Below are 15465 nucleotides of genomic sequence, written 5' to 3' on the forward strand. Positions count from 1 at the left end.
GGCGCCCATAAACCACGTGATGTGGATTTAACCAATGCGTAGGAGTACGAGGAGTTCAAACTGTGTCCAGATTTAGTTTTCTACGGCTTTGGTGCCTTGTGTGGGTATTGATTGACAGTCAGGGCTGGCTCGAACTACAAAATACACGTATTGAGACATTTAGAAACATTTTGCCCTGATAAATTTGATGAGAAAGTGATAATGTGATTTTATTTTATTTTTTTTTTATCTCCAGCGACAAATTTGATGACTACTTTGTTTATTGTTGTATTTTTTATTTTAAAGCCTTAGTGTCGCGCATGCGCCTTTCTCGTCAGCACAGGGCCTCGCGCTGCGCCATCTTTGTCGGCTGCCCCATTGTTCGCTCCGGAGCTTCTTCCCCCCACCCCCGTCAGTCTCGGCGGCATTATCGTCTTCGTACTGCGCCACAAAAACACAAGCGGACACGGTGTCACCGGCAGCTGCCCGCGACAGTCGTGGACTTGCCCCCCGCCCCGCGTTTGCGACTCGGTGTTGGCCAGCAAAGTTTGAAACAGGATGGACGATGAACAGCCCAAAACCCTGTGAGTGTGCTTCGCTTGTCTTGTTAGCTTAGCTCACTTGTGTTGCTCACGTAACATGGAGCTAACGTGCTAATGCACCCATCAACCGGGGACTCAAAACGGATACAAAATGCACAATAAACCGGTAAAACGTCGTTTTTATTTTGTTTTTTTGTTTTTACCACTTGATGTGATGGAGAGAAAATACACGTTTTTACGAAGAGTGTGTACATTTTGGTGTGCTAACAAGCTAATTTCACAAAGCGAGCAATTAAAAATCGAGCATTTGGGGCCTTTTATGTTTCGTTTTATGTCCACGTCGCTTTGTTGTTCTAACGCTGTTAGATTCATTTACATGACAGGCGGCTAAGCGATGCTCACGATGAAAACCGGTTGGTTGTCTGCACTGTTATTTCCTGGTTTAAGATTAGCTCGGTGCTATTTTAAAAGCTTGCAGCTCGAGGTAAATTCAGGTCAAATTAGAAGCATGAAGTGCTGTACATTAAAGCCTCGCTATTCGCGGGGGATAGGGACCCAAGGCCCTGCGCGAATAGGAAAATTTGACGAATAATAGACTCCCCCCGTTTATGCCTGTATTAATGTGTTGAACAATGATTCGAAAACACTTGACTATCATTACATACTCGTTGTGTAACATCACTCTTAAAAATAATTACAAATAATCTTATCCCTGCTTCACAACTTGTGAAATACCAATCACTCTAATTACCTCATTTTTGCCGGCAGTTGTCAAAATGGTATAACAGGCATTTTAGCTCATTTTCACTCATCTTTAAATAATATTGTGTACTGTCACAATTAAAGCACTGAAACTACCAAGAGTAGACATTCTTCTTTCACCAGAGAAAAAGTTTTTCTAGCTTTTTATGCTCTTTAGTAATCGGCAGTGGAACACGGGTATTGCATTTTTGGTGTGAAAATAAACATATCAAGCAGAACAGTGACTTTGATGCCAATAGTTTTGGCTTTTGTGACACCTCAAACCATAAAACAACAAAAGCAAGACTGAAAGACTGTTTCAAGCATTTTCAGTTCTTTAGTAATCAGCAGTAGAACATGGGTTGGTTTCACAGAGAAATTTTTTTTGTGTGAAAAGAAACAACAACAAAGTCAAGACTGATAAATGGCTGTTGATGGCAAAATTATTTATGGATATACAATTAAAACGTACTTGTAACGCTGACTCACTGCATTGCTCAATTTGAACATCAGTGGCTTTTTTCAACGGCCCTCCTCATTCACAAAATGGAAACACACTGTCGACTACCAACCGTGACACACTGTTTTTAACATACTCTGTTTGAATTGCCTGAACTTGTTTGACTTCCAATGTGTTAGCATTTTTCTTCCTCGAGATCGATGTGACAAGCCAAGATTCACCCCCAATCTATTGCTTCAAGTCAAACGCAAATCCAAAGCAATGCAACGCTGCCATCTATTGCGGTCTGTTGTCATTACAGTTGTGTTGAAGCTTGGATTTCACAGACAAGCTGGGCAAGACTCTCTTCCACGCCTACCTCTTGAAAAATGTACTTTACTAATATTTTCGCCGATGGGAGTAAATGGTTGGATTTCAGTTGATGAAAATAAACGTCCGTGGCAGTGATTGAGTCGTAAATAATAATAATAATAAAAATCTAATTTTAAGAAAATAACTTTATATATTAGCCATTTTATGGATGATACGCTACTTAACATTCGGACATAGAAACCAAATCTTGCAACTTAAAATTTTGTTTGCAATGCAGTGAACCCCTGTTTTATGTGCAAGATACCTTCCAAATAAATGATTAAAAATACAACTCAGCATTATGCTGAATGTAGTTGTTACAATTAGTGGAAGCCCTGTGCTTGTTTCTCCTCAGTGATGCAAACTTTTTCCTAAATAATTTTTTTTTTCCAAAGCTTGTCTTTTGTTTCCAGGTGCTTGGGCTCTACATGTCGAAGCAGTTTTGGTGGCTTGATTGATTACCTCATTTGCCAGCCTGTCCCCCATATTATACAGAGCGGGTTTGGTGCATGCAAGTAAACCAGCAATAAACCCATACCTTCAGTAGGAGTAGGACTGTCGAGATTGACTATTAAATACAGGTTTCTTTTCTTTGAAGTTTTTGCCCCTTCTATCTCATTATTTGGCCACTTCTCTTTATTTCATGTTCTCCAAAAATTTACTCATTTTTGCAGGCCTGTGGGCTTACCATTTTCCCGTATCGTCGGACCGAGATGAGCGTTTTGATAAAGGCACGGGTGGATGCAGCTGATTTTCCAAATACTAGTTTCAGACCCTGACCATCAGTAAAATATTGTAGGCAGCGTCATATCAGGACCTTTGGGGATTGATCAAGCACCTCTTTATTGAGATGATGAATGGATACTGTCAGCCATACCAACGCCCCCCAAAAAAAATTGAACTAGTTGTTCGTTGAACTGTCTGCCTTCTGCCTCCACACAAACCTTCATCGCTCGCTTTTGCGATCGCCCCAACCCCCCCGATCGCTCATACGATCACATTTCGACACCTTCAATGCCTCGCAGACAGTTGGAACATATAGAACTTTAACACCAATTTACAAAACACAACTGCAGGGTTTCTAAAATATTTTTTGTTCAGTCTCTCTGCTCTCTGGTTGGGGACCCCTAGCCTACGCGACACCTCTATCAATTAATAATAATGAATAATAATGAAAAAGCAATGTTTCTCTCTAACTCTCCCATCTCTTGTTTGCTTGTGCAGGTATGTGGGGAACCTGTCGCGAGATGTGACAGAAGCCCTCGTCCTGGAGCTGTTTGGCCAGATCGGACCCTGCAAGAGCTGTAAAATGATCGTAGATGTGAGTTCAGTTCATGAAATCTAGTACTGGAGATCAAATTGTGGACTGCTTTCAGTGCTATGTAACTGTTGGTTCAGATGGAAAAAAGGCTATTTCTTCAAATAGTGACTAATTGACACCGTGCTCCAATTTATCGCGAGGGTGCGTTGTCGACTTGAATAAACACTGCACCTCAAACAGACTCCTGTTTTTTCCCCTCTCAGGAATGATTGTCCCCTTTTCCCTGCCTGTAACAGACTTGGTTCTGTATATATGGCACTGACAAGCAATAGCTGCTAATCGATGCCTGGTATCCCCTTGCAGTTGAGTAATTTGGGCTTCCGACTACTATATGATACTTTACAGCAGTGATTTCCAACCACACCATGAGAGATACTCAGGTGTGCTGTGGGAAATTATAAATTTTTGCTTAATTGGTCTAAAAATCATGTATTTATGACAAATAATGAAGCTTTGTTCATCTGTCTATGGCAGTGACGTATAGTGACAGGCAGAACAATTAAATGCTGTTCTGCTAGATGGCAGGAGGTACAATTACCCTGTGTATCCACTTGTTACTATTCATAAACTAAACAGGCTCAAATTTGACAGTCTTGACTAAATTTAGACAAGGTCGTCATTATTACGTTATGCATTTTGTTTGTGACAATTTTGTTTGGCGGTGTCCTGTGAGTTTTTTCTCCTGTAAAGAAGTTGACTTTGGGATAAAGGTTAGGAAATTGCTTTACAATACAATATAGCATTATGTGTTTTAAAGCAGACTGTTTTGCTGTTTGTAATTTAGGATTGAAAATAGGGCTGAAACGATTAATCTAATAACTTGAAAAGGTCGAAGCAAAATCTTTGCTTCGCAGGGATCATTATTCCACATTGACTAATGTTACTGCAGTTGCACGCACCTGCATGTAAAAATAAGTTGCGGAAATGGCGGTGGGCCAGGAGGAAAGAGTTCGTAAAAGGCAGAGAATTTCCAAAGTCTCGCATCACGTCACACATAATTGATGGATATTAGACTTTACACCGATTTTATCGGTATTGACCGATAATTAGCATTATATGCTGATCGGCTTTAATGTCATAATTCGCCCTCATTGATCGTCTGCGCAAAAGACATTTACTCTGCGTCGCCATTGTGCACAGTATACTTGAATCCAAAAGCTAGTTTATTTTTAGCCTTGTCGTGTGTCTTTTGGCGTAATCCTGTAAATATCTGACAGCCAATAGTTATTAAAAAAAAAAAAACATGTCAGCGGTGTGGAACAGACAACATGTCTAAGACAGACAACACGTAATGCCCGGATCAGACTATAAGACAAATTTGCTCAGACTACTACAATAAAATCTTGGTATTCCGATACCACCACATCCCGTTTTTACGACCATTGGGCTTTATCTTGTCAACTCAAATGCGACCGGATAAACTCGTTACCGTGGCGACCACAACAAGAGTGGATCGCGCCGACTATATTATGAGGACAAAATGGGGGGAAAACGTGTGTTGGTGGTCACCGATGCGCAGGACAGGAGAGGACTTTTCGTTTAAGGCTTGCTTGAGGTATGTTCACATACTTTTAATACGATATGGCTCGCAAGCAGGCAACAAAACGTTATGTAGCCTAGCAAGCTGCTGCTAGCACTGACGGTTGTACCGGCGTTCTGTCGAATCCTGTATATACAGTAAATGAACAGGTCATTTAAATAGACGCATTCCTCCATCTTGTGATCGGTTATCGTTTTTTTAAAACTCGCTGTTCGGTTATTGGCCCCAAAAATCCTGATCGTGTAAACCCTAGATATTATCTTATTGACTATAGTCTACCATCGCTAGTTAGAACACTGTAATTCTCCCAAAAGCGGTCAATGATAGAGACAGCAGTCGACGCTCTTTCAATTGCTTTATTGAACAAACTGTAAGAAAACAAACGCGTAATAAGTACCGATGGCCACAACTAGATACAGTATCTGTATAATCTGTACTAAATTAGTGAAAAGCCACCGATGCTACCGTAAAATGTAAGGATGGGCCATTCTGCATTCATCTTGTGGGCTTGAAATTCGACGCCCTCAATACCACATTTGTCAATAATTATACATGTGTATTTGTGTGTATCTTTTCCACTCCAGACGGCGGGTCACGATCCCTACTGCTTTGTGGAATTCTATGAGCATAGACACGCCATGGCCACCATTGCGGCCATGAACGGTCGGAAAATTCTTGGTAAGGTAAGCTATCTTATCTCCTTCGGCGGGGGCCTCTCGGACCGGGCCGGGTGGGCCAACCTTGATGTAAACACCCCCCCCCTCCCCCTGCAAAGAAACATTTTAAACCTTAAAAGCCCCCCTCCCCCTAGTTTTACTGTATTCGACAAAGGCTAAAGGATGATGATGCTCTTCTACCTCTTTAACTGGTGTGTGTGTGTGTGTGTGTATTCTTTCTTTATTTGATATACCACCTTATTACCACTAGACGCCACACTTGCAGCAAGACAAACATTCAGTTGAAAATATTCTATTCCTCAACAGGTATTGAAGGAGCGTTTGAGGAGTATAACAAGTTCGTAAAATTCACTTGTTTGTAAGTCCCTTGTTATTTGGACCTTACTTCCTTCAGTTTTTACTCCAAATTTTTTTGACTGACATTTCTCCTGGTTTATGAGGGTGTGACATCTTGATCTCCCATTTTTATATTCTTACTGTGTGTTTAGTTTATGAAAGGGTATGTACAATTACATAAATCAGTAGTGGTATGTATTGATGCAGAACAAAAGCCACATATAAAACAACAACCTTAACATCAGCGAATAGAAGTAAAAGTGGTGTGTGACAAGTGGTCTAATCGGGGGAAAAAGCACCTTCCACCTCTTTGCTAATGTCTCTCATGCGCTTCCTCGCCATATTGTGTCTCTTTACAGGAAGTCAAGGTCAACTGGGCCACCACGCCGACCAGCCAAAAGAAGGACACAAGCAGTACGTGCAAATAAAAAAAAAAAAAAAAAAAAAAAAATTTTTTTATTAACATTGTGTTTAGGCATGGTCCTAAATTGTCCGCCCAGTGGGGTCAAAGCTTGGGGGTTTGAACGAGCCGAACTGTTTATACTTGCGGAAGCGAAGCGCCAATGTGTGAAAATCAGCGACAGACAAAGACGATTGAAGGATTTTCACTCGTGGAGGCAGGAGCACAGCTAATGCTAATCTGTTAATTAAAAAAATGATCAATGCAGTTCTGTGTACCTTTTGGCTCTGGTATGATAGTGTTTCAGACAGAGTAGTAAGGCGGCAGCTTGAAAGTGGCAGATCTTCACCTTCCTCGCCTTCTAATCACTGGTGGAGAAAGTGTGTGAAGGTGGGATTATATAAATTAGCCCCACTGTTACATCACAGTTGGGAATTATTTCAAGCGACTCGCTCGCAGACATTTTCAGAAATAAGGTTGGTAGTTTAATTTTATACGTTATAGGTGGGTAGGCACGCGATAGACCCAAGTATTTGTATTTCAAGTATTTTCAATTTTCAAGTAAATTTTCCATCATTTGTCCCCCTTTTAGGAAAGTTAGTTCAAAGGCCATCCCTCCCTACTTGTTTGCTGTGTGTGTGCTTCGTCAATACGCAAATGCTGAAAACGTGTGTTTTAGGTCACTTCCACGTCTTTGTCGGAGATCTAAGTCCTGAGATCACCACAGATGACATCAAGGCGGCTTTCGGTCCCTTTGGGAAAATATCGTAAGTGAATTCAGTAGGCGTTACACGATCAGGATTTTTGGGACCGATCAGCGAGTTTAAAAAAAACGATAACCGATCACTGATCTGATCACAAGATGGAGGAATGTGTCTATTTAAATGACCTGTTAATTTACTGTATATACCTGTGTACTTAATTGCTCAAAAAAGTATATTTACAATAACGTAGCTTTGTTCCTCTATTTATGCCAGTGAGGCATACTGACAGACAGAACAAATGAATGGTATTCTATTAGGTGGCAGGAAGTAATTACAGTAATGAATGTATCCGTAAAATGTGACATTTTTGTTTGTTGGTCTGCTGTGAGATTTTTCAATTGTAAAATATGTTCCTTGGCTCAATAAAGGTTGGAAATCACTGCTCTAGTCAGATGGTGTATTCTAATCAGTCAGGTCAAACCAACATTACAACATGATAGAAATAATAGGTGCTAACTTACTGTAATTAAATTACTTTATTGTAATTAAATTAGTTCACCCACACCGAAACTTTAGAGCAGGATTCGACAGAACGCCGGTACAACCGTCAGTGCTAGCAGTAGCTTCCTAGGCTACATAACGTTTTGTTGTCTGCTTGCGAGCCGTATCGTATTAGAAGTACGTGAACATACCTCAAGCAAGTCTTAAACGAACGTCCTCTCCTATCCTGAGCACCGGTGACCACCCGCACACGTTTTTCCCCATTTTGTCCTTATAATACAGCGCGATCCACTCTCGGTGTCAAGTCTAGAATTCAGTAATGCGTGTTTGCACCTCTCACTGCTTTGTTAGTTAGTTTCTGTAGCTTAATGCTAACATGTATTGTGGAACGCCATAGACGGGCTAATGGAAATTAGCATACATGGTACGGCCGTCATAAACCTTCAAACAACTTCTACTTTAACACACATGGAGCAGCAACTCGTACAAACGGAGCATACAACAATACTTCTGCTTGTGTGTGTTTGTTCGCAGTGATTGCCGGGTGGTGAAGGACATGGCCACCGGCAAGTCCAAAGGCTACGGCTTCGTGTCCTTCTTCAACAAATGGGTGAGCGTTCCGTTCTCATCCCGTCATTTCAAACTGCGGACGACTTGTGGAGTCGCCTACTAGACGCAGTTGTTGTTGTCCTTGATGTTGTTCAGGACGCGGAGAACGCCATCCAGCAGATGGGAGGCCAGTGGTTGGGAGGGCGGCAGATCAGGACCAACTGGGCCACACGGAAGCCCACGCCCAAAACCACCAATGAAAGTGAGTTTAGTAAGAACTAGAGAATGCAGTTTCTGTTGAAATTGCATTTGAATGCAGAAAAGCTGACAGAAATTGAATTGCTGTAGAATTTAACAAACTGTTGAGGTATAGAATAAGAGGTGTAGAAAATTTAAAAATTGGTTAGAAAAATGTGGCAGGAGGAGTTATTTTCATTATTCAACCTTTATTTGTCCAGCTAAGACAGTTGTGAGCAGATTCTCATTTGCAATGCCGACCTGGCTGCAGACACCAGAATAAAACAAAGTAAAGTAAAAACATTGCATCGATTTGGGGTGGAAAATGTGAATTTGTAAAAATAGTTCCCACAATGCACAGAACAGTTTGAAGTTGGAATGAGGTGAATCAGTCAAAATGTGAAAGGATTAGATAGAATTATAAAATGTGAGTTTTGAGGGTGTGTGTTGGAATTAATTGAATTGTAAAAAAATGGAAAGATTAGGTAAATATGTAATAGCTCTTAATTTGTAAATGTTCTCTCATGCATCATTAAGTGGCAATTGTTGAAATGTGAAAGCGCGCCTAAGAAATCCTGAATGAACTGAGCAATTTAAAGTTGTAATGGTTTGGATCGATCAAGAAATGGGGAATGATTAGGAAAATTTGCATTACGTCTGCATAAATGTGGCAATTTTGTTGTGGACATCGTGGAATAATGAACAATATGTGAATTTAGGAAATGTGAAAAGTTGTTCTAAAGCTGTCCTGAATGCAATCCATTGAAGTTTTAAACTGGGAATGCATACACAACTATGGCACCTTTAAGCCGAAAATAGACGCCCACTCTTGTGATTATATTGATTTTTGTGCATCTGCTCATCATGAACAAAAGTGCTGGACTTAAGTGTTTTTATGCATGTTAAAAAAAATGATTTGATTGTCCTTGAATAGTTCATTCAGCTTTACAGATGTCTTGCTAATTGTAACATTTTACCTTGCGTGACCTACAAAAATGTGCCAAATTCAACGTGGTAGCTATGCAAATTTGTAAGCAATCAGATTCCTTTATTTATTAGAACTTTCAAATATTCTCTAAGGATTTATATCTCAAAGAATCACAAAACCGTTATTGCACAGGCAATGTTGTCAGTGACATGTTAACATTCTTACCTGTCATACAAGTATAAAAAAGTCAATGCCATGTTGTGTCTGGCAGCGAGCACCACGAAGCAGCTATCCTTCGATGAGGTGGTGAACCAGTCCAGTCCCAGTAACTGCACCGTCTACTGCGGAGGAGTCACGGCAGGCCTCACAGGTAAGGATATATTATGGATAATTGACTTTTTAATTGTGTGGGGAAAGCAGTTGGCTCCATTGCCCAAAATAAAAATGCCGATTGTTGCCATATTGAAAGTCTGGATGTTTTTGAAACAAAGAGTGAACATGCTCAGGATAGATACGTTTGAGTAGGCTTGGTTTGTTAAAATCGATTGCTGTGTTACTTCGTTGCAGAAGGAAGGTCATGAGCCATGGAGGTAAGTCTGCGTGCAGATTAATACACGGGGTTAGTCAGCTCATTGTTTTATTTATTGCGTCACTCATGGCTCTTAAGACCTTTGAAAAAGCATTTAAAGATGATTTGCTTTTGTGAACTATTAAAGGTTTTTTATTTACGGTTGTGGGCTTGGCGTGAGTGAACACTTTCATGAGGGTGGCTGGGAGCGTCGTAAATTAGCAAAAATGTTTGCATATTCAATTAGCGATTGAACGTGACTTTGGAGTGGTGTTTTGTTGATGTTCGTGTACAAACATAACAATATAGCAATTTGAAGGAAGCGGAGTTTTGAAAGTCAAGCAAGATAGTGTTTTTTGTTTTTTTTGGCAGGTGTGAGGATTTGCCCCAACAGCGAAGATATGTTTAATTGACTTAATTGTATAGAATTTATTATTTAATAGTTGTTGCAATATTTTTCCCAAAATACATTAAAATGTCTGTTCATCTCTTTTTTATAGTGTTATATGAAAAAGTCAAATGAACAACTTATATTAACTTTCTTAAATAATAGTTTAATTGCAATTAAATATTTGTGACATTTATTGCATTAATTTAGCATTTTTTGCCAAAATTGGTTAAAATCTGTTAAATCTATCCTTTTTAATTGATAAAATTTATTTATTGTAATAATAACATTGAAAAAGTAAAATGAACAATGTTGTTTCATTATTAAAAATAAAAATTCAATTATAACTAGACTAGGGCGGCGCGGTGTGCGACTAGTTAGCACATCCGTCTCACAGCTCTGAGGACCCGGGTTCAAATCCGGCCTCGCCTGTGTGTAGTTCACATGTTCTCCCCGTGCCTGCGTGGGTTTTCTCTGGGTACTCTACTTTCCTCCCTCATCCAAAAAATTTATGCATGATAGGTTATTCGGAGACTCTAAATTGTCCGTAGGTGTGAATGTGAGTGTGCCCTGCGATTGGCTGGCGACCAGTTCAGAGTGTACCCCGCGTTTTGCCCAGAGTCATCTGGGCTAGGCTCCATAGTGTGGATAAGGAGCATGGAAAATGGATGGATAAATAGTACAATTAAAATGATGATGATCTGTTTGGACAAACGTATGTCACAGATAAGTTAATAAGACAACCGGGAACTGTTTTAAATTGAGAGCAAAATTCATAGTCTCCTTTTGATATTAATACTCAAAACTCTTTTCTCATCACAGAGCAAATCATGAGACAGACCTTTTCGCCTTTTGGACAAATCATGGAAATCCGCGTTTTCCCGGATAAGGGCTACTCGTTTGTGAGGTCAGTCTTGAAGCTGTAAAGTGTCTGGTAAGGCTGGGCCAATATTCAATTTTATCCCACTGTTTTCACTAACAACATGGCCGCGCACAGAGGATCTAGTTTACAAAAAACTAACTCTGTGTCGATAACTTGGCCAGTCACTACAGTTAATGCCTTTTTTCCCCAACCCATCTTGTGACTTTCTTGGGGTGGTAAATGATTTCAAAGCTTGTTTGGGATCTTTCGAAATAAAGCAAATACCAGAAAGGTGAAAATAAACAAAACAAAACCAGTTTTAAATGCAGTGAACCCCCACATTTGCCGTTCGGCAATAGTCAATTTGCATTTTCAGATTTTTTTCTCACCCATCCATATTTGCTGGAAATGTCCACTGTGTGCACTTTTTTTGCTCAGAACAAAGCAATAAAATTATTACTTAGGTGCATCTGGTGGAATCTCGGGGTTGTTCGGTTTCATTCAGTGTTTTTTGTCTGCGTTTGAGATGTCCTGTTTTGCTGGTGGACCTTGAATGCATCTGTTAAAGTATGCTTCTGCTTCTTTCCCGATGCAGCTACTCTCAATAGCTTATTCGATTATGTAACATGGGTTAATGTTTGTGTACATTCTAGATGCATGGTGTTTGGTGCTTTATAATTCTCTGATTTAAGTGCTTTGTCATCTTGTGGCATCTATACACAATTATAAGCCAATAATTTGTGGGTCTTCACTATTTCCTGCGAATAAAGGGGTTTTAATGTAATGTCATTATCACTTGCTTTTTCTGTAAGCCAAGGGCAGAAAATACATATTTTTTAGCTACATTTTTTTATTTGAAGTCCATATCGCTATGTCTTAAGGCCTCTTTATACTTGCGCGGTCGTGCGTCCGACAACGCCCGCATTGCATCACGTGACCGACGAATTGCCCCGCGCAGCTCCTCTGCGTAGCTTGCCGCGCACCCGACAAAAATAGTTGCTGCGCGTCAAACGCCACGAAGATCATCTCTCGTGATTGGTCCGTTTTAGTCACATGCTGTGATGACGTAGCAGCGTGCCCCTTGGTTCTACATACCATCTATGTCGCCGCCTTCCTGATGGATTTTGCAGCATAATTAAACGTATCATCTGGTCATCTAGGTCCATTTCTTCTGTCGCGGTCACCATTGTTCCTTGTTACTGAAAGGAAAGTATAAACGGCTAGCGGAAATGGCAAAAAAAATGCAGAGTAAACTCCACCCTGTGGTGTCCTAGCCAATACCAGCCGTAGCGACACCCCCGACCTGGAGGAGAACTGCAGCACACTTTCAAAACAGCGTGCGTGGGTTGCGCTCGAGTATAAAGGCAAACTACGCGTGGAACAGCCGCAGTGACGTCAGCGCGGTCGCCGTCCGTGCGAGTATAAAGAAGCCTTTAGTGTCTCATGTCATTTTACCAAAAGTGACACTTTGTCTTAACTTCACGTGCGTAGGTTCAACTCTCACGAGGCAGCCGCCCACGCTATCGTCTCCGTCAACGGCACGTCAGTGGAGGGCTTCGTGGTCAAGTGTTACTGGGGCAAGGAGACCACAGACATGGTCAGCCCCATACAGCAGGTCCAGATGCCTCAGAGCACGGTGAGCTTCGCGGCGCAGCCCTACAGCCAGTGGGGGCAGTGGTACGGCAACACGCAGCAGATCGGCCAGTATGTGCCCAATGGCTGGCAGGTGCCCAGCTACGGCGTCTACGGGCAGAGCTGGGATCAGCAGTGCTACAAGTGAGTGCTTGGGTGCCGCCTTTACTCTCTCAAATCACAACATATTGCTAGCCTACTAAATCATTTATTAACATTTTAGGAAAACGTAAAACAAATTCAACAAACGAGTCCACTTGCCTCAATTCAACCTGTGCTGATTACCAAGACTGAGAATCTAAACAAACAAACAAGGAAAAAAAAACCAATTTTTAGCAAGCACATTATGGTTATAATATTGTGACAGTTAAAAATGACTTCGACAGTTAGGCTGTTAGGCTAAGGATATGCTTTTTTTTTTTTTTTTTTTATTATTATTATTATATAAGCTCAAGGGTATGCTGGTACCCATTTTTTGTGTCAAAATCATCCATCCATCCATCCATTTTCTGTACCCCTTTATCCTCACAAGGGTCGACTGCTAACCAGTCGGCCGCCGTCTCAAAATCAAATACTAAAATATGAATGGGTGGAACAGTGGATGACTGGTTAGCACATCTGCCTCACAGCTCTGAGGACCAGGGTTCAAATCCCGGCCCTGCCTGTGTGGAGTTTGCATGTTCTCCCCGTGCCTGTGTGGGTTTTCTGCGGGTACTCCGGTTTCCTCCCACATCCCAAAAACATGCAGGGTAGGTTAATTGAAGAATCTAAATTGCCCGTAGGTGTGACTGAGTGTGTGAATGGTTGTTTGTTTAGATGTGCCCTACGATTGGCTGGCGACCAGTTCAAGGTGTACCCCACCTCTCATCCGAAGATGGCTGGGATGGGCTCCGGCACGCCCGTGACCCGAGTGAGGATAAGCGGAATGGAAGATGAATGAATGAATAAAATATGAATTAATTAAAATGCACAAGGATGTTCAGTGGCCATTTATCACCTAATAATAAAATAAAACAAAATACCAAACCCTAATTTAAACTAAAAGGATATCATAAAATGAGTATTAAATGTAAAATAAGATTAAGAATATAAATAAACACAAAATAATAAAATATAAAATAATAAGAAATGACGTATTTTAAATTAATTTAAATCTTAAATTATATAAGAATAAATATATAAATTTGAAATATATTTTCCATTTGAACTACATATAACAAAATACATAAATTAAATGTTCTCCTATATATTTTAATTTAAAAAAAATCCCCTGAACAACTGAGTCTTAGCATTTGAAAATTGGCCATAAAATAAATGTATTTAAATACAATTATTTTTAAATTACGATTCGCATTTGAATTAATACATTAATATTTCAGTAGAATATTGTGATTAACAAGGCGTTAATGTTTTTTTTTCCAAATGTGATAGTTTGCATACATAATGTTGTAGTAGAAACATGAACTCTCTGTTTTTGCTTGTTTGCAGTCCTCTTCCCTCTGGCGCCGGGTGGACCGGCGTGGGCGCCGTGAGCAACGGCGGTATGGTGGAGCCCGGCCAGGGCGTCAACGGCACCATGCTCGCCAACCAGGCTGGCATGGCTGGTACGGCTGGCTTCCACACCCACTGATCTTGCCCTCTGGACGCCACACATTACTTTTTGGTTAGGGACCCCAGTCTGGCATTCTTTTTTCTTTTGTCTTCTTTTTTTTTAAATTGGCCCTGTTGGTCGAAAAAAAAAAATGCACCTCTCATCTTCTATGCCATCACCGGGCAACATGTACATTACAAGTTGAGCACAGCTACAGTTTAGATTAGTGAAAGGCGGTTGTGGTTAAGGTGTTTTTCTGTCGCCAGGTTTTGTTTGCAGAGCCAAAGAGATCTTCATGCAATCCACCCCCCACCCCCCAAACCCCTCCTCCGATCAGTGTTGTCGCCCCCCTCCCCCGTTAGTCCTGGCCTGTTCTCAGGGTGCGGAAGTCATTCTGTGAAATGTAGGAAATCACTGAGGAAGAAGCAAAGAGTACGGGACTGAGCAGCCTGAACGATTTTGTGTGCACGAACTGACACTTTGACACACAAGTCTGGTTCTTATCGTCCCCCCAGCCACCCCTACGCTCCTCTCAAAACCGAAAGAAGGACTACACTATTTTTAGTTTTGCCATTGTTCTTCTTTCTCAGCTTGTGTAAAGAGCTTTTTGCCTTTCCTTTCATTTCGGGGGACTTTACTGTCTTAAGGAGGGGGGGGGAAATGTTGCAGTGATGCCATGGAACCACGGTTTTGTTTAGAAAGCATCGAGCGGCTGTCAACTTTATTTTTTATCTTTTAAATTGGATTTTCAATGTCTCGCAGGGAATAGAACTGCCACGCTCGTCTTTACTTACCAGGCAGACAAATATTGCACAACTACTTAAAAAAAAAAAAAAAAAAAAAAAAAAATCACTCAATTTGAAGTGTTTTTGTTTGTTTTGCATTCCACCTTCTTTTGTAATATCATTTTGGAAGTCTTATTGTAAATAACCGAGCGCTCTGTTCAATTGTATCTGTATAAAGACATGATGTTCATTCAGGAAGTTTGTGTGCGTGAATATGTGAGTGCGTGTGAATGGGAGATGGTGAGTTTGGATTATGTGGCTGTGTAAATACGTGTGAATGTTAAAAGTGCAAATGAGTGTGACTGTCAGTGTCTAAAATGTGAGATTAGAATGTGTGTGAGAATGTCAGAGTGCATGAGTAAATGTTTGAAAG

At 40.7% G+C, this 15465-nt stretch overlaps 1 protein-coding gene across 2 annotated transcripts; it reads left to right on the top strand.

Annotated features, from left to right (window-relative positions):
• Positions 1-89: 89 nt before the first annotated feature.
• LOC133490127 (cytotoxic granule associated RNA binding protein TIA1-like) lies at positions 90-15286 on the top strand. 2 transcript variants are annotated; one of them, XM_061799778.1, is made up of 11 exons: positions 111-563; positions 3298-3394; positions 5519-5617; positions 6307-6361; positions 7027-7114; positions 8087-8162; positions 8258-8363; positions 9538-9636; positions 11045-11129; positions 12576-12860; positions 14205-15286. In XM_061799778.1, the coding sequence occupies exons 1-11, from the start codon at positions 538-540 to the stop codon at positions 14344-14346; spliced, it is 1158 nt and encodes a 385-aa protein (XP_061655762.1). In that variant the 5' UTR covers positions 111-537; the 3' UTR covers positions 14347-15286. The 2 variants fall into 2 exon arrangements, with proteins under 2 accessions (XP_061655763.1, XP_061655762.1); XM_061799779.1 differs by lacking the exon at positions 14205-15286 and having other exon boundaries at positions 90-563; positions 11045-11156; positions 12576-12715.
• Positions 15287-15465: the final 179 nt, after the last annotated feature.

The sequence above is a fragment of the Phyllopteryx taeniolatus genome, chromosome 15 (genome assembly GCF_024500385.1).
Source record: "Phyllopteryx taeniolatus isolate TA_2022b chromosome 15, UOR_Ptae_1.2, whole genome shotgun sequence".
Lineage (NCBI taxonomy): Eukaryota > Metazoa > Chordata > Actinopteri > Syngnathiformes > Syngnathidae > Phyllopteryx > Phyllopteryx taeniolatus.

Excerpts from the sequence above, each read along its gene's own strand:
- LOC133490127 (XM_061799778.1), top strand. The coding sequence starts at position 538 with ATGGACGATGAACAGCCCAAAACCCT. Across the intron at positions 5,618-6,306 it reads GTCGGAAAATTCTTGGTAAG|GAAGTCAAGGTCAACTGGGC; the intron begins GTAAGCTATCTT and ends GTCTCTTTACAG. Across the intron at positions 7,115-8,086 it reads GGTCCCTTTGGGAAAATATC|TGATTGCCGGGTGGTGAAGG; the intron begins GTAAGTGAATTC and ends GTTTGTTCGCAG.